This window comes from Sciurus vulgaris (assembly GCF_902686455.1).
Source record: "Sciurus vulgaris genome assembly, chromosome: 12".
NCBI lineage: Eukaryota > Metazoa > Chordata > Mammalia > Rodentia > Sciuridae > Sciurus > Sciurus vulgaris.
Window position 1 is genome coordinate 73499918 of NC_136473.1, and position 18741 is coordinate 73518658.

Consider the following 18741-nt stretch of genomic DNA (forward strand, 5'->3'; position numbering starts at 1 on the left):
ACCTTCATGATTCTGCATTTTCTGATGACCTGTTGCTTTGCGTAAATCCATAAACATGATGGCTTAAGAAATTTTATTATCTTACCATTCCATGTGGGGTTGCAGTCATCTGAAGGCTCACCTGGCCCAGATCAGCAAGGTGGCTGACAGACAGGACTGGCAGTTGAGGCTGCCTGTCAGCTGAGTGCTCAGCTGGCAAAGGATCATAGCACTTACATGTGACCCCTTTTTTTGGTTTGTATTTTCCCCATGGTGATTGGATTCCAAGACAGGAAGTCCCAAGAATAAGTATTCCAAGAGGCATCTTATGACTTTGCCTCAAAATCCGAGAACATCATTTCTGCCAGATTTTATTGATCAAGTGAGTAAGGCCAACCCTGATTCAGGGGGAAGGAAATTAAGCTTCTCCTCTTGATATGAGTTGCAACATGTGATAGCAGTGGGGAAGGGAATGGAGGGCATCCTTTTTAAAAGGGTCTACCTTCCTGCTTCAGAGGAAGAGCATTCTCTAGAGGAGTAAGACCGTGTGACCATAAAGGGCACATAGGTCACCGTGGGCAGTATAGAAAGGTTACAGAATGTTTAATATGTACAAATGAGCTGGCCAGCATGGCTGGTGAGAACTCAGAGCTAGAGAGTGTCCACCGCATGGACCTATTTCTACAACAGCCAGTAACATCCCACAGAGAGAAACATTCCCAACCAGTGATGCCGGTCCTAACTTGTCCCACCTATATTAAAGATATTTGAAAAAAGAACTTGCTAAAGGACTACAGATAGCACAGTTTCAAAGATGTGTTTACCTAGAAGCTCCCCCAAGCATGTGTCCAACTTACTTTGAGTCAGTAAAAGCATCTTCATATTAGAACCACAGACACACACAAATGAAGTAACATGCTCAGTCCATTTGCTTGCATTTGGAAGGTACTCAGACAAGATTGTGTCCATGGAATATCTTATATTCTTAGAATGGACACTTTTTGGTGACTGAGAAAAAAAGATAAATCTTTCCATGAGCTTGAAAGTATAATTGGCTCCTTACCTTTAATGGTCCTGTGAATCAAATGATCCAGATACCTGGATTCCAGCTCTGGAGCTTGGCTGATCTGGATATGTAGGCTGATAGCTCCCTTGAATACATTACTTTTCACCCTTTGTAGCATTTTTTTCTTTCCCCTTGATTATTCCTCTCTGAGGATTTAAATTTGTGTTGTATTTGTGCTGACCAGTAAGATACAAGATAAACATTTTAAGGTATTTATACCCAGAGACTGTGCCAGGAATGAATTAGGCTTTTCATTAGACATACATGTAAGCGTTGGTCTTTAGGAAAGGTCAGAAGAGTATCCCTAGGTGGGAAAAGCAGGTGTTTAGAGGAAATGGAAAGAAGTTTGACTCAGAGTATGGCCATGTGGGATTAGTACTTGCCTCGGTGTGAGCTGCTATAGTAAATACTTTAGACAGGATTGGCATATAGACAACAGTTCTATATGCCACAGTTTTGGAGGCTGGAAGTTCAAGATCAGGATGCCAGCATAGTCAGGTTGTGATGGGAGCCCTCTTCCAGCTGCAGACTGCCTACTTCTCAGTATATCCTCACATGGAAGAAAGAGCACAGGAGAACTCTTTGGAATCTCTTTTACTAAGGCAGTAATCCCATTCACAAGAGCTCCACCCTTGTGACTTAATTGCCTTGCAAAGGCTCCATCTCATGACAGTATTATATTAGGAGTTGGGATTTCAACATAAGAGTTTGGGGGGACATGAGCATTTGGTCCATAGCATTGCTCTTGATTTATTAAATGTACTGATAGAGGGCTAGAGATAGAAGTTCCTAGAGATGACATTATATTAGGCTTGCATTTTTATGCTACTAGGAAGGCATTTGGCAAGGCTAAGGAACGTTATTTAGAAGAAGGAATGAGAGAAGGAAGCACCATAAAAATATAAACCTTAGGACAGTGGACAAGTATGAAGTGCTGAAACCCTGACTTGTTTGGGGCTGTGCCATGCTGATCACATCGGCAGCGAGGAGGTTAATTGACATAAGCACACTCAGGTGATTTTATCGTCCACGCACACAATGTATGCACATGTGTTCTCGAGCACTAATTGCCTGCTCAGAGCATCTCGCCTAATCTTTGTGTAAGAGGCGTGGCCCTGCTCTCTGCCTCCTGGAGGTGATATAAGTGTAGGCGGAGCGAGACAGACAGCAGCCATTAGCAGAAAAGCAGTAGAAGAAGACTCACGCACGGAAGCAGCTAGACACACGCGCAGCAGCAGCCAGAGGGAAAAACACGTGGCAGCAGCTAGTAGGGAAAAGCAGCGGCAGCAGCCAAAAGAAAGAAGAACACAGCAGCTAGTAGGGACACACAGCAGCTAGCAAAAGAAATGGCAAGAAGAAAGAAAAGCGGCAGAAGGCAGATCGCAGAGCAGAGAACTGAGACGCATCACTAGGACACCTTAGGTAGACGTACCCTTAATTCACAGGATGCAGGACTTTAAGGCGTAGCAAGTCTCTTCCTCTAAGCTCTAAGCAAAGTCTGTCCTTTTCTCAAAGTCTCTCTTAAACAAAGTCTCTTTCTCTCTGATAAGCAAAGTCTCTCTCTCTCTCCTCTCAAAGCAAGTAAATCTCATTTCCTCTATCCTCTATAAACAAACAAGCAAGAAAGTAGTGTACTAAAGAGAAAGATAGAAGTGCCTCAGTTTCCACTCCACCACCCATAAGACCCGTGCAAGTTGTTGCTGCAAGCGGTGACAAATATCCACGGATTTTTGTACCGCAAAGAGCCAGCGACATGACTTGCCTGACTTCTTCTATGTAGATCATTCCACATAGAGACCTGTCCTAGTCTTTAGCTCCCGGGGAGAGTCCACCCCTCCCCACCAGCAGCCTAACCATTCAACTCTCAGTCACACTGATGTAGACCCACAGTCCACTTTCTTCCCTCACTTCCCTTCTGCCTATGAATATTGAACTCCTACTATGTGACAGGTGCTCTTTTGTGGAGGAATGTCACATGAACTCTCAAGTTGGGAGACATACAATAAACCAGTGAATAAACATAATAAAACTAAAGATTATGATTAGTGCTGTGGGATAAAAGGAAATACGATGAGGAATAATGGGAGGGGGATTCTTTTCAGTAGAGTGATTGGGATAACCCTTCCAGGAGGTGACATTATGAATTCCAAACCCACTGGCTAAACTTGGACATGCAGTATGTGATATTTTAAAGTTCCTTGAATCACATGTGAAGATTAAAATTAATCGTAATTTGCCTTTTCTGTGCCCAAATTGTAGAACATCAATAGATGGCAGTTCTGGGGAGCAGAGGGAAGCCAACTGCATGACCAGGTCCCTTCCTGGCTGACATTCTGCTCATGATGACTTTCTCTCCTTAGGGAAAGGAGACGTGTTTGGAGACGTGTTCTGGAAGGAAGCCACCCTTGCCCAGTCCTGTGCTAACGTTAGGGCCTTGACCTACTGTGACCTCCATGTGATCAAACGGGACGCCCTACAGAAAGTGCTGGAGTTCTACACAGCCTTCTCTCACTCCTTCTCCCGGAACCTGATCCTCACCTACAACCTGAGGAAGAGGGTGAGCTGACAGTTTTAGTTCTTTTCTCTACTCTTCCTTGTGCACTTTGGATGCCAGGAAAGTCCTTTGGCTGCAAATTTCAGTGGAGCCATGTGTTCTAAGAAGGTTCTGGAAGTTGCTTGCTCTGTGGAGCTTCTGCTGTGAAATGGAGAGAGGGAATGTTGCTTGAGTAGGAGATGGAGAAATTTTGTTGCAAAAGGGATTTGATAATGTGCAGTAGGGGCTTTTTCTCTCCACTGATATCTGGACCTCCTGGCACTAGAAAAAGATGAGTAAAACATGAGGTTGTTCCAATAAAATGGCTGCCTGGAGTCACTTAATTAATGTAAACTGAGTTCTCCCCATGACTGGAACCCACTGAGTGGTGTGGGGCAGCTAGCTGGCAACAGTGCTTTCTAAAATGACATAAAAATACTTCAATCAGGATAACTGGGTCAAAAGGTGGGTCCATTCCAAGTTTTCTGAGGAATCTCCACACTGCTTTCCAGAGTGGCTGCACCAATTTGCAACCTCACCAGCAATGTAAAAGTGTGCCTTTTCCCCCACATCCACGCCAACATCTATTATTGTTTGTGTCTTGATAATAGCCATTCTAATTGGAGTAAGGTAAAATCTTAGAGTTGTTTTAATTTACCTTTCTCTAATTACTAGAGATGTTGAACACTTTTTGTATTTTTATTAATTGCCTCTATGTCTTCTGTAAAGTGTCTGTCCAGTTCCTTGGCCCACTTATTGATTGGATTCTTTACTTGGAATGGACCCACCTTTTGACCCAGTTATCCCACTCCTCAGTTTATACCCAAAGGACTTAAAATCAGCATACTACAGTAATACAGTCATGTCAATGTTTATAGCAGCTCAGTTCACAATAGCTAGATTGTGGAACCAACCTAGATGCCCTTCAATAGATGAATGGATAAAGAAACTGTGGTATATATACACAATGGAATATTATTCAGCCATAAAGAATAATAATTTTATGGCATTTGCAAATAAATGGATGGAATTGGAGAATATCATGCTCAGTGAAATAAGCCAATCCCAAAAAACCAAAGGCCGAATGTTTTCCCTGATAGTGGAGAATGATATATAATGGGGGTTGGGGTGTGGGGAGTGAGTGAGAGAAGAATGAAGGAACTTTAGATTATGTAGAAGGAAGTAAGAGGGAGGTGGGGTATGAAAAATGGTGGAATGAGACAGACATCTTTACCCTATGTACATGTATGACTACACAAATGGTATGAATCTACATCATGTACAACCATAGAAACGAAATGATATATCCCATTTGTGTACAATGAATCAAAATACAGTCCATAAAAGATTAAAAAATAAATAAATAATTATATTTTAAAAAAATACTTCAATTGGGTCCAGGAAATAGAAAAAGACCTGGAATTTGGTTGTCTAGAAAATATTTTGTATAGAGCTGCCAAAGAATTTATCAGTATTTAAAAAACCCAGAAGATGTATCCTCTGAAATTGTTTCTTTCATGCTTAGATCATCAACATTTCTCCATGTGTTTTTATGAGGATCAAAATATTTGTCCTCTTTAGATTTTTGTGATTGCTTTTCATGTACTTCAACTATCTCTCTTCACCTTAAAACAGTAACATGGTAGTTCTGGACCTAGAGGAACTATCTAGAAAGACTGTCATAAGAATCTTCTCCTAAATGGCCTCTAGTCTTTCCTCCACCCTGTTTCTTATCTTGTGGTCTCTGTTTCTATTTACATTGTCTGATTTGTCCTGGATCCCAAGTTAGAAATCCTAGTATCAATGTTGATTTTACTCCTCTCTTTCCCATGTCTTGGGTTCTCATCAGATCCTGTTGATTCCACCTAAGCTCGCAAATTGGAATTCATACTTTGCTTTTTCCTGAGGACACAAAGCCCCTTTTAATAGACCCAGGTCCAGCAGGATCATGAAGTGGGTTCCAAACTTACTTATGAAGATAAGATATTTCCTTATCGTCTTCCTGCCTTGTGTCTGTCCCCTGTTCAGTGCTTTCTTCTCATGCTCAGTCAGATAATTTGACCCTGTACAGGATCATGTCTGTATACTTTAGCATGGCTTATGTGTGTGGTCCACCTATGACTCAAGCTTGACTCCAGATCCCTGTCCTCAACCACTCCTGACCACATCTGGTACCCTGAATGACCAAATGAACTAGACTGTGCCAAATGTGCCAAATTAGGCAGACTATAATAAATGAAACCAAATGGTACTCAGTTTTCTATTTCCAAGGATCTAAAGCCTAATGCATGAACGTGGAAAGGTAACCTGCAGCTTGAGAGGCTAATATAGTGATTATGATTCACCCAGGGACAATATGGGAGAAGGGCAGCTAAATGGGGATTGGGGAGAAAGTGTGGAGATGAACTGAGTCTAAAGGATGTGTTCACCGAACAGAAGGGGCAGGTGTTCCACTTGGGGTAACAATTTGAACAATGTCTAAAGAAAGGAAACAGATTTTTTCCTCTAAGTTCTTGGCATAAGGCTTGAACTACTTGTTGTTGGATTACCCAACCAATATGCTTCTGCCTATTTTAAACCCCTTGAATTTTATTGCTTTGCAAATTCCTACTCAGAGGCCTTAGGGTTCTTATCCTCAGTGTATAACTGAGTACCGAGCATTTGAGGATGACAAGGAGAAAGAAATGAACTCTCTGGGCCTGGGTTTCCTTATCATAAAATGCAAGGTTGTGCTTAGATGATTTTTATGGATCTGTGATTTGAAACCTGGCCATTTGAATTCCAGTGGGAGATGGGCAGAGGGGGTGAAGTGGGCCTTCACAGCTCTTCCTGATTTGCCTGTTGGCTGAGAACATGGAATGCTAGTTGGTGATACTTTTTGCCAAGTGGATTTTCTTGAAGTTCATTTTTTGATTTATTCTTCCTTTCTATGAAAGCAAGTTGATTATAATCAGCTTTCAGTGTTGCTGATAAGTTGAAAAAAATATGCAGTTCTGTTTATTTGGAGAAGTAATCATCTTGGAATAACTGTGATCAAGTAAATTTGTCTTTAAGAAAACAACAGAAATAACAACCCCTTGGTGGTCAGCTTGTTTTTATAAGTCCACAATGATTGAAGACTTAGAAGGAGAGAAGACTGGACACCACATCTTTGGACTAAGGTTGTAGAGCCACAAGTGCAGAGAAGAAGCAAAGCTGTGGACAGACAGCCTTGGGCACAGTACAAGAATGTTCTTTGCAAGGGCAGCACTGCCCACAAGGATAAAACGGGCTGCCTTGAGTCGTCTCAGGTTTGCGGACCTGAGGATGTCAACTACGCATGCTCAGGAACATTGCGGAAGGAGCGTAGGCCTCCAATGGAGAGTCAAATTTTCTTTCCATCTCAAGTGCTTGTGAGTCTGGTCCTAATCCAAAGCAATTTTAGTGAGAGCCTTTATGTAAAGAGGTAGCTGTTCTTTTCTTAGAAAAAGGAGACTTGTCATTTTGGTATTGCCATTGTAGTCCCCGATTGATTGTGTCCTTCTGAGAATTAATTCATAGTTGCATGGGGCCGAGATGATGAGAACATTACACGCATGAATTATTCTTGTAGCTTTTTTTTTTTTTTTTTTGGTCTGGCAAAATAAAGTATATTCTTGTGGCTGTTTCGATCTTGGCAAAATCAAGTGAGCTATTAGCTAAGATTTCTGAGAACACAGTCCCTTAGACATCTGTTCGGGGAGTTGTTTGATCCTATAGACCTCATTCTGTACATAGCAAAAACTCTGAACTGGAAGGTGCCTCAGTAACCATGTCACTACCACCCACATGTCACAAATTTGACATTTTATAGGAAGGTTACATAGCTGGGCTGGTAATTAAAGAACCGGGGTCAGGAATCACTCCTGGACCAGGAATCTTCCTGCTTCTCACCACCTCCTGGCCCCCTCTGGAGTCTGTGTTCTAAGCCTCATTTCTTTATCCCTGAACCAAAGTGTATAAGCAACACCCAGCTCTCAACACTGCGCTGGGATTCAACTCAGGAAGGGACCTTTCACTCCCTGCGTTTCCACCGAAGCCACATGAGGACCTGGGCAAGGTGAGGAGACAGAGCCTGGAGGCCAATTCAGCACTCAGACCTTTAGTTTTCCTTGGCTGAGCCAGATGAGGCTTTGATCTGGGTCCTGTCTCTGATGCTTAGTGCTTCTGCAATTCTGGACAACTTATGAAAGCTTCATCATCTTTAAAATGATGAAAACTTTGCATTATAGGACATGTGAAAGGATTAAATAATACTTTTTTAAATTAAATATCATAAATTTACATAGGGCAATGTTGCTTGATTAATTCTGTTATTTTTCCCTCCCCCCCACCCCTCCCACCCCTCTTTTCCCTCTATACAGTCCTTACTTCCTCCATTCTTACCACCTTCCTTATCCCTAACCCTAAACCTAACCCTAACCTTAACGCTAACCCCTCCTACCCCCATTATATGTCCTCATCCGCTTATCAGCGAGATCATTCATCCTTTAGTTTTTTGAGATTGGCTTATCTCACTTAGCATGATATCCTCCAATTTCATCCATTTGCCTGCAAATGCCATAATTTTATCATTCTTCATGGCGGAGTAATATTCCATTGTATATATGCCACAGTTTCTTTATCCATTCATCAACTGAAGGTCATCTAGGTTGGTTCCACAATCTGGCTATGGTGAATTGAGCAGCTATGAACATTGATGTGGCTGTATCTTTGTAGTATGCTGATTTTAAGTCCTTTGGGTATAGGCCAAGGAGTGGGATAGCTGGGTCAAATGGTGGTTCCATTCCAAGCTTTCTGAGGAATCTCCATACTGCTTTCCAGAGTGGCTACACTAATTTGCAGCCCCACTAGCAATGTATGAGTGTACCTTTTTCCCCACATCCTCGCCAACAACTATTGTTGCTTGTGTTCTTGATAATCGCCATTCTAATTGGGGTGAGATGGAATCTTAGGGTAGTTTTGATTTGCATTTCTCTTATTACTAGAGATGTTGAACATTTTTTCATATATCTGTTGATTGCTTGTACATCTTCTTCTGTGAAGTGTCTGTTCATTTCCTTAGCCCATTTGTTGATTGGATTATTTGCATTCTTGGTGTAGAGTTTTTTGAGTTCTTATAGATTCTGGAAATTAGCGCTCTATCTGAAGTACGAGTGGCAAAGATTCTCCCACTCTGTAGGCTCTCTCTTCACATTACTGATAGTTTCCTTTGCTGAGAGAAAGATTTTTAGTTTGAATCTATCCCAGTTGTTGATTCTTGCTTTTATTTCTTGTGCTATGGGAGTCCTGTTAAGGAAGTCTGCTCCTAAGCCAACAAGTTGAAGGTTTGGACCTACTTTTTCTTCTATAAGATGCAGGGTCTCTGGTCTGATTCCAAGGTCCTTGATCCATTTTGAGTTGAGTTTTGTGCAGGGTGAGAGATAGGGGTTTAATTTCATTCTGTTGCATATGGTTTTCCAGTTTTCCCAGCACCATTTGTTAAAGAGGCTATCTTTTCTCCATTGCATATTTTTGGCTCCTTTGTCTAGTATGAGAAAATTGTATTTATTTGGGTTTGTGTCCATGTCCTCCATTCTGTACCATTGATCTACCTTTCTATTTTGGTACCAATACCATGCTGTTTTTGTTACTATTGCTTTGTAATAGAGCTGAAGATCTGGTATTGCGATACCCCCTGCTTTGCTCTTTCTACTGAGGATTGCTTTAGCTATTCTGGGTTTCTTATTCTTCCAGATGAATTTCATAATTGCTTGTTCTATTTCTATAAGGTACATCATGGGGATTTTAATTGGAATTGCATTGAATCTGTATAGCACTTTAGGTAGTATGGCCATTTTGACAATATTAATTCTGCCTATCCAAGAACATGGGAGATCTTTCCATCTTCTAAGGTTTTCTTTAATTTCTTTCTTTAGTGTTCTGTAGTTCTCATTGTAGAGGTCTTTCACCTCTTTTGTGAGATTGATTCCCAAGTATTTTATTTTTTTCGATGCTATTGTGAATGGGGCAGTTTTTCTAATTTCTCTTTATGAAGATTCATCACTTATGTATAAAAATGCATTGGATTTATGAGCATTGATCTTGTAACCTGCTACTTTACTGAATTCACTTATGAGTTCTAAGAGTTTTCTGGTGGAATTTCCAGGTTCCTCTAAATATATAATCATGTCATCAGGGAACAGGGATAGTTTGAGTTCTTCTTTTCCAATTTGTATCCCTTTAATTTCTTTGGTTTGTCTAATTTCTCTGACTAGAGTCTCAAGAATGATGTTGAATAGAAGTGGTAAAAGAGGGCATCCCTGCCTTGTTCCAGTTTTTAGGGGGAATGCTTTTAACCATTTAGAATGATATTGGCCATGGGCTTAGCGTAGATGGCCTTTACAATGTTAAGGAATGTTCCCACTACACCAATTTTTTCTAGTGTTTTGAGCATGAAGGGATGCTGTATTTTATCGAATGCTTTTTCTGCATCTATCGAAATAATCCTGTGATTCTTAAGTCTGTTGATATGGTGAATGACATTTATTGATTTCCGGATGTTGAACCAACCTTACATCCCTGGGACAAAACCCACTTGATCGTGCTGCACTATCTTTTTAATATATTTTTGTATGTGATTTGCTAAAATTTTGTTGAGAATTTTTGCGTCAATGTTCATTAAGGATATTGGTCTGAAATTTTCTTTCCTCGATGTGTCTCTGTCTGGTTTAGGTATCAGGGTGATATTGGCTTCATAGAATGAGTTTGGGAGGGTTCCCTCCTCTTCTATTTTATGGAATACTTTGAGAAGTATTGGAATGAGCTCTTCTTTAAAGGTTTTGTAGAACTCAGCTGAGAACCCATCTGGTCCCGGACTTTTCTTTGTTGGTAGGCTTTTGATGACCTCTTCTATTTCATTGCTTGAAATTGATTTCTTTAAGTTGTGTATGTCCTCCTCGTTCAGTTTAGGCAATTCATATGTCTCTAGAAACTTGTTGATGTCTTCGAGGTTTTCTGTTTTGTTGGAATATAGATTTTCAAAATAGCTTCTAATTATGTTTTATATTTCACTCATGTCTGTTGTGATATTTCCTTGTTCATTCCAAATTTTAATAATTTGAGTTTTCTCCCTCTTTCTCTTTGTTAGTGTGGCTAAGGGTTTATCAATTTTGTTTATTTTTTCAAAGAACCAACTATTTATTTTGTTAATTTTTCCAATTGTTTCTTTTGTTTCAGTTTCGTTGATTTTGGCTCTGATTTTAACTATTTCTTGTCTTCTGCTTTTGGTGTTGGTCTGCTCTTCTTTTTCTAGGGCTTTGAGCTGTAGTGTTAAGTCGTTTATTTGTTGGTTTCTACTTCTTTTGTTGAATGCGCCCCATGAAATAAATCTTCCTCTAAGTACTGCTTTCATAGTGTCCCAGAGATTTTGATATGATGTGTCTTTGTTCTCGTTTACTTCTAAGAATTCTTTAATTTCCCTCCTGATGTCTTCTGTTATCCATTCATCATATAATAGTGTATTATTTAATCTCCAAGTATTGGAGAAGTTTCTGTTTTTTATTCTGTCATTTATTTCTAATTTCAATCCATTATGATCTGATAGAGTACAAGGTAGTATCTCCATCTTCTTGTATTTGCCAGTAGTAGCTCTGTGGCATAAGACATGGTCTATTTTAGAGAAGGATCCATGTGCTGCTGAGAAGAAAGTGTATTCGTTCTTTGTTGGATGGTATATTCTATATATGTCGGTTAAGTCTAAATTGTTGATTGTATTATTGAGATCTATGGTTTCTTTATTCAAGTTTTGTTTGGAGGATCTATCCAGTGGTGAGAGAGGTGTGTTAAAATCGCCTAGTATTATTGTGTTGTGGTCTGTTTGATTTCTGGAATTGAGAAGGATTTGTTTGACGTACATGGAATAGCCAATGTTCGGGGCATAGATATTTATGATTGTTATGTCTTGCTGATTTATGCTTCCCTTAACAGTATGTAACGTCCTTCTTTATCCCTTCTGACTAGTTTTGGCTTGAAGTCCACATTATCTGAAATGAGGATGGATACTCCAGCTTTTTTGCTGTGTCCGTGTGCATGATATTTTTTTTCCCATCCTTTCACCTTTAGTCTATGGCTATCTCTTTCTATGAGATGAGTCTCTTGCAGGCAGCATATTGTTGGATTTTTCTTTTTAATCCAATCTGCCAGTCTATGTCTTTTGATTGATGAGTTCAGGCCATTAACATTCAGGGTTATTATTGTGATGTGATTTGTATTCCCAGTCATTTGACTCATTTTTGTTCTTTGACATGATTTGGTTTCTCCTTTATTTGGCTATTCCTTTAGGCTAGCTCCTTCCTTGCTGATTTACATCGTTGTTTTTCATCTCTTCCTCATGGAATATTTTGCTGAGAATGTTCTGTAATGCCGGCTTTCTTTTTGTAAATTCCTTTAGCTTTTGTTTATCATGGAAGGATCTTATCGTCAAAATGAAAGTAAGTTTTGCTGGGTATAAGATTCTTGGTTGGCATCCGTTTTCTTTCAAGGCTTGGTAAATGTTGTTCCAGGCCCTTCTAGCTTTTAGGGTCTGAATTGAAAAATCTGCTGATATTCTTATTGGTTTCCCCCTGAATGTAATTTGATTCTTTTCTCTCGCGGCCTTTAAAATTCTGTCTTTATTTTGTATGTTAGGTATTTTCATAATAATGTGCCTTGGTGTGGGTCTGTTGTAATTTTGTATATTTGGAGTCCTATTAGCCTCTTGTACTTGGTTTTGCATTTCATTCTTCAGATTTGGGAAATTTTCTGAAATTATTTCATTGAATAGATTGTTCATTCCTTTGGTTTGTTTCTCTAAGCCTTCCTCAATCCCAATAATTCTTCAATTTGGCCTTTTCATGATATCCCATAATTCTTGTAGATTCTGTTCATGATTTCTTACCATCTTTTCTCCTTGGTCAACTTTGTTTTAAAGATTAAATATTTTGTCTTCAATATCTGAGGTTTTGTCTTCCAGGTGTTCTATCCTATTGGTTATGCTTTCTATGGAGTTTTTAACTTGGTTTATTGTTTCCTTCATTTCAAGGGTTTCTGTTTGTTTTTTTTTTTTTTTTTTAGTATCTCTAACTCTTTATTGAAATGATCTCTTGCTTCCCATATTTGCTCTTTTAACTGTTGATTGGTATGATCATTTAATGCCACATTTGCTCTTTCATCTCCTTGTTTGCTTCCCTGATTGTTTTAATTATGTACATTCTGAACTCCCTTTCTGACATTTCTTCTGCTGTGCTCTCATTGGGTTTTACTGATATAGTATCTAGGTTTGTTTGGGACATTTTCTTCCCTTGTTTTCTCATATTGGTCAGATGTCAGTGGGACTCTGTGATATTGCAGATCTCCTCTATTGGCTTATAGTGTCCCTGTAGATTTCCAGTGTTTCACCTCCCAGCCTTCAGTAGCCTGAAGTCTTGGGGTAACTTGATAATGCAGTGCTTCCGAAGGAAGCTGCCCCTAGCCCGCTACTGGTTCCAGGGAGAGAGACCTGGAGTGGTCTCTGCTGCCCTGCCCTGGTCCCAGAGGTTGCTTGCGGGTTGGAGGTCTCCGCTGGCTTGGGGACTTGTGACTGGCTCTGTATAGAAAGGCTCTCACTGGGCGGTCTGCTCCGAGAAGCTAGCCTAGAAAGGCGCTTCCTGCCGGAGGGAGCCTGGCTACTTGGAGAAGTCCCTGGCTGCCCTGTCCTGGTCCCTGAAGCTACCTGGGGGCTGGAGTTCGCCATGCTGGCTCAGGGACTTGGAGCTGGTTCTGTGCAGAAAGGCTCTCACTGGGGGGCCTGCTCCGAGACGCTGGAGAATCTGGCCCTGTGGGAGGAGCCCACTGCCAGAGTGCCCAGGGCTGCCTGGGGAAGACTCTAGCTGCCCTGCCCTACTCTAATAAGCCGCCCGAATCCGGGCCTGCTGCCCAGGCTGAGCTTCACCGGGTGGGGGAGACTCACCCCATGGCTCTATTTTAGTCCTAGTCTCTAAATGCCCCCCCTTCTTGAATCCTGGGTTCTGGAGTGACTGTAGATGCAGTCACCCTCTAGTCCACCATCTTGGATCGCTCTGTGGAAAAAGCCTGCGGCCGGAGGGGGACAGGGCCGCCTGGAGAGGTCTCTGGCTGCCCTGCCCTGGTCCCAGAGGCTGCTTGCGGGTCGGAGGTCTCCTTTGGCTTGGGGACTTGTGGCTGGCTCCCGTGGTTCTATGTTAGTCCGAGTCTCTCAATGCTTCCCCTTCTTTAATCCTGTGTTCTGGAGCAACTGGAGATGCAGTCACCCTCTAGTCCGCCATCTTGGATCGCCCATTCTGCTAAATAATACTTAACAAAGGTCTTACAGAGCCTAGAACATAGTAAGTGCTCAGTTAAATTGTGGGTAATTGCTATTTTGTCTGGTCCACTTGAATGCTATCCTACTCTTCATCATCTTGTACTTTTTGGAAAGTAAAAAGAAGGCAGCTCCCCTGTCTTTGCTCAGAGTTCCTGCTCTGCAGAATGTTCTGTGGTGTGAGTATTGTCCCAGGGTTCTCTGCACTTTTTGCAACAAAGGAGCAACTAGCCACTCTGGAAAATGGAACCCAGCACAGGTCTTGCTATTCCTTCAGCTCCTTCCAGTGGAGAGGCCAGTACTTGCTCATTGTTTTGGTCAGTTCCATTCTTGGAGAGAAAAAATCAGATTATCTTGAGACCTATAGTTAGTCACCAGGGAGACCAGAGGAGAGCCCAGCATCTTTATTTCTTGAAGGAGGTAACTACAGTTAATAGTGAAAAGAAGAGGAAGGTAGAAACTTCTCCAACTCAAACTCTTGCCTAAGTACCAGGCTCTGAAAACATTTTCCTCCATCCCCCAGTCTTCTTCTGTCATCAGAACTCTGCTCACTATTAATAGTAAAATGATTGCCGACTTCAGACACTGTGCAAGCTGCAGCGTGGTATGGATATATGCTATTTTTTTTTTTTTTTTTGGTACCTGGTATTGAAGCCAGTGGTGCTTACCCACTGAGCCACATCCCCAGCCCCTTTTTATATACATATATATTTTTTAGAGACAAGGCCTCACTGAGTTGCTGAGGTTGGCTTTGAACTCGTGATCTTCCTGCCTCAGCATCCCAAGCCACTGGGATTACAGGCATGACCACTGCACCTGGCTCGGTACGTGCTTTATGTCAGCTTACTAAACCTTCAGAGCAGCTTCATGACACTACCATTCCCATTTCCCAGGGTAATAAACTAGGACTCTGTGGAGAAGAGGATCCTTTCACCCAGTACTAATTGGCACGCTCCAAAATTGCTCCTCCTGCTAAGCAGCATCACATCCTGTAGTTGGCTTTTGGGAGTGTGGCTGTCAGCTCTTCCCATGGTGGCATTTTTTGGTTTCTTCCAGTCTGTTGACTTTTTCAGGATAGCACGGTTGTCTCCTGTGTATTTGCAATGGCCTTTGTTACACCAGTGTTACTTAGAAACTTGCATAGTAAAACCACAGTCATGCCCAAAATTGGGAGACGTGAGAAGTGTTCCCTTAGTAGTGACAGGCACACAAAATGTTTCTGGGGAGGCATGACAGTTTGGTTAGGAGACAAACCTGCTCAGTAGAATAACTTACTAGAAAGAGCAGTCTTAGGTCTAAGAACCTATATGAATACTGACTTGACTACTGACTAGCTATGAACTCATAGGCAAGTTACTGAACTGTTAAGAAGGACCTAATATAAGTCCTTCCTAATTAGGATTGTTGAGAATCTTACATGCAATAAAACAAACAAAAATAAAAATGATCTAATGCCTCTAAGAATAATTCAGTTGGTATTTGTCCCTTTCTCTTCCCCACCACCCATCTTCTACCTCTGCTTCCAATTTGGAAGGTTCTGAATTTTTGCTTTTCCCCTTGATTTATAAGCAGATCCATTTCTTCAGTCAATGTCCCACTGGGCTCTACTTTCCTTTCAACCTGAGATGAAGTTTCAGTTCCCAGGTGCTAGGGAATTGGGTCTTCCTGCAGATCATTAGGACCGTGGAGGAAGCATACCACAATTAAATGATGTACTCCAGACAAGCAATTAGGTAATTACCAGCAGTGAGTGCATGGGATAATTGACATGTAGGTAATTGGTAGGGTGGTTCTCATTCACTCTGTATAGGGCTTTATTTTTAAAGCCAATATTGTTGTGTATTTTAGTGTGTTTTGCAGTGTTTGCTTTTATTAATTTGTTCCACGATGGATTTTTAAAATCCTGATTAAGGTTCCAACCTAGCGAGTTTGGGAGCTAGGTGGAACTGTATGTAGTTACTGGTGCGTCAAAGCCAGTTTCCTAAAACTGAGGTTGCCATAGTGAACTATCTTGAATACCATATGTACATTTCTAGAACATTTTAACCAAAGGGCTTTTTTTTTTTTCTTTTCTGGAGAAGAAAAAATGAAAGCATTGGAGGATGGGAGAGTGCTCTGTTCATAAGTGGCATTAGGAAGCCTTTCAATTTTCTCCCTGAACAAATTCTTGTGGAAGGTTGGTTAGATGGGAGAAAAGACCATAAAGCTGGGTGTTTAGAAATGTCACCCATTTTCCCATTGAAACATCATAGCCTGAGTTTTTTAAATGATCTCTGCATAGCCCATATTTTCCTTGTCATCCCTCCACAGTGAAGGTTCCTGTGAAATTAAAATTACCTATTAGACTGTCAAGCCAAAGAGATAATAAAATCATGGTGGAAATTAGGGGTGGTAAAAGGGGACAGACGATGTGAGTGACAGACCATAATTTGTTCAGAACAACAAAATATAAACCAATCAGTTTCCTTTTTTCCTCAGGAGGATCAGGAAGTGATGTTAGGGACCTAGTAGCCTTCCCTGGGTCCCCAGGTGCTCTTTGTAGGACCCTTGGAAACACATAGCAGAGCCCTGTCATGAACCTGGGGGAGGCAGGTAATGAAAGCGCTCCATGCATCGTTATCTCAACGGTTAAGCTGCAGTTGGTCAGGCTGCGCCTGGCCATGTCTGAGGAAGCGGTAAAGTTCAGGAATGAACATGGGCTCCACAGGCAGAACCTCCCATCTAGGCTCTGGCCCTTGCTGACTGGGCAGAGGTGAGAGTGGGCACTGAACACGTGGATCTGTTCCTTCTCTGTGAGTTCATACTGCCTACCCAAAAGGGAGCACGTTGCTTCTAGGCCGCAGGTACACAGTCTGGTTATTTCCCCTCCATTATCGATAGGAGTGGGGCAGCAGATCTAAGGGGAATAGTCGTAATAGTTTGGTTCACAGAAAAATTAAGTGGAGGCAGTAGATATTGGTGGGTAAAAATGTGAACTCTACAATCAGAGCAGTTGAGTTCAAGTCCCAACTCAGTAACCTTGGGCCAGTTACCTAAATTCTCTGGTACCCAATTTACTCATTTATAGAATACAGGTAATAACAGCACCTTAGAAAGGGGCTTTGACCCAGTGAGTTCTGTATGTGTGTGTGTTGTTGTTGTCATTACTGGCAGTACAGAAGATGATAATGCTGGTGATAGGGAGGGGGATGATCATTAAACATATTTAATTTCAGGGGGACTTAGGGAGCCCAATGAATACTTCAAAAAATTTTAAGGAAATAAGGAACTGAATTGTATTTATTTTTTATTACACACACACACCAGGGATTGAACCCAGGGTCACATCTCCATCCCTTTTTTATTTTTTATTTTGAGACAGGGCCTCACTAATGTTGCTGAGGCTGGCTTTGAACTTGAGATCCTCCTGCCTCAGGCTCCCAAGCTGCTGGGATTACAGGTGTGTGCCACCACACCCAACAGAGACTTAATTTTAACACCTAGAAATCTCCTGGGCTATTCCAAAATCTATTCTTGGAACCCTAAAGTAGCAAAAGAGAACCAGGATGTTCATCAGTGAGGTGAGATAAGACATGGTGCTGTTGAACTCACTGTGGACCTAATCTCTCCCTCGCTGAGTGAATGAAATAAGGGCTGCAGGAAGGCGGTTATAATTTATCTTAACTGTATTAAGTTATTTGCTGTACTGTTACATGTTGTGTTTACCACAAATTATCAAAGATCTGGTGTAGTTTAGAGGATCATGAGTCCATTGCAGTCCTTTGGAGAGTGGCAAAACTTAGTCACGTTTTCCTAGGTGTGTGTGGTTGAATTGTAATAAATAGGGTGGTGCTAACAAGTCCCAGTTCATGAGACCTAAGTGAGCCACATTGACTTGATGTCATTAGCCCAGCATTTCTCATTTACTTGGCTCTTGAACTTTTAAAAATTAGTGTATGCCTATATGTATTATTTATTATAAATTATCTATTAACATCTGTCAGAGCTCATGTTTTACAGTTGATTTTTAGTGAACAGGAAGGAGACACTCCCTAATGTCTCTTCCAACTCCAATCATCATTGACCTGGAGAATGGACAAGTCTTGCCTGTGAAACATTGAGAAACAGGAAGATAGCAGGGGTCGGGGCCTGTATCACTTGGTGCTCAGCAGACCCCCAACAGAGATGATTGGCAGGTGTCCCTGCTTTCTGAACTTCCTCCTGAACTCAGGTCCCCTCTCCTCTACAAGTGCCCAGTAACCCACTCATTTTCCAATGAGCCACCAGCCTTATGTTTTCAAAGAGCATTTTGCCCTCTGTGTGGGCAGCATATATGCTAGCATTAAAAGCTAATGAAGTCTATTTTCTAACTGGTTTCAAAGGCATTTCTTGCAGGTTACTTCCTCATTCTTCTTTTGGCCTAAATTTTACATTTCTAACTCATCTCCCATGTGTTGTACTTTCTTGTCCCTCTGTAAGTGCTTCTTCTACTCCTAAAACTTTGCTCTACGGTGTTGAGCATATTCTTGTACATTTTTCCAGTTAGGGAAGTTGTTCTAGTCCTTGCTTCAGAAAGTAGAGAGTCAGGATCTAACCCAGATTACCTCTTAATTCTCAGATAACATCTACTTTCTATGAGGTCTGATTAATGGAAGTAAATGTTAGTTTATCCCCCGCAAGGGAAATTTGAATGCCTGCGTTAATAACCTGCATACAAAACCTATGCAGATCAGATATCATGCAGACCCTATCTGGTATAATGTGCCCCTCCTTCTGGGGGGCTTCTCCCTACAAAGTTTGTTGGCTGCAATTAACTTCTTACTAATGTCA

The 18741-nt window shown here is 41.3% G+C and overlaps 1 protein-coding gene across 2 annotated transcripts in view; it reads left to right on the plus strand.

Moving 5' to 3' along the window:
- The window catches only part of KCNH1 (potassium voltage-gated channel subfamily H member 1), a 441214-nt gene that overhangs the window by 335268 nt on the left and 87205 nt on the right, over window positions 1-18741 (plus strand). For both annotated transcript variants that reach the window (XM_079107602.1, XM_079107603.1), the window contains exon 10: window positions 3406-3602. In XM_079107602.1, the coding sequence (XP_078963728.1) occupies window positions 3406-3602 (197 nt within the window). The remainder of the gene's footprint in view (window positions 1-3405; window positions 3603-18741) is intronic.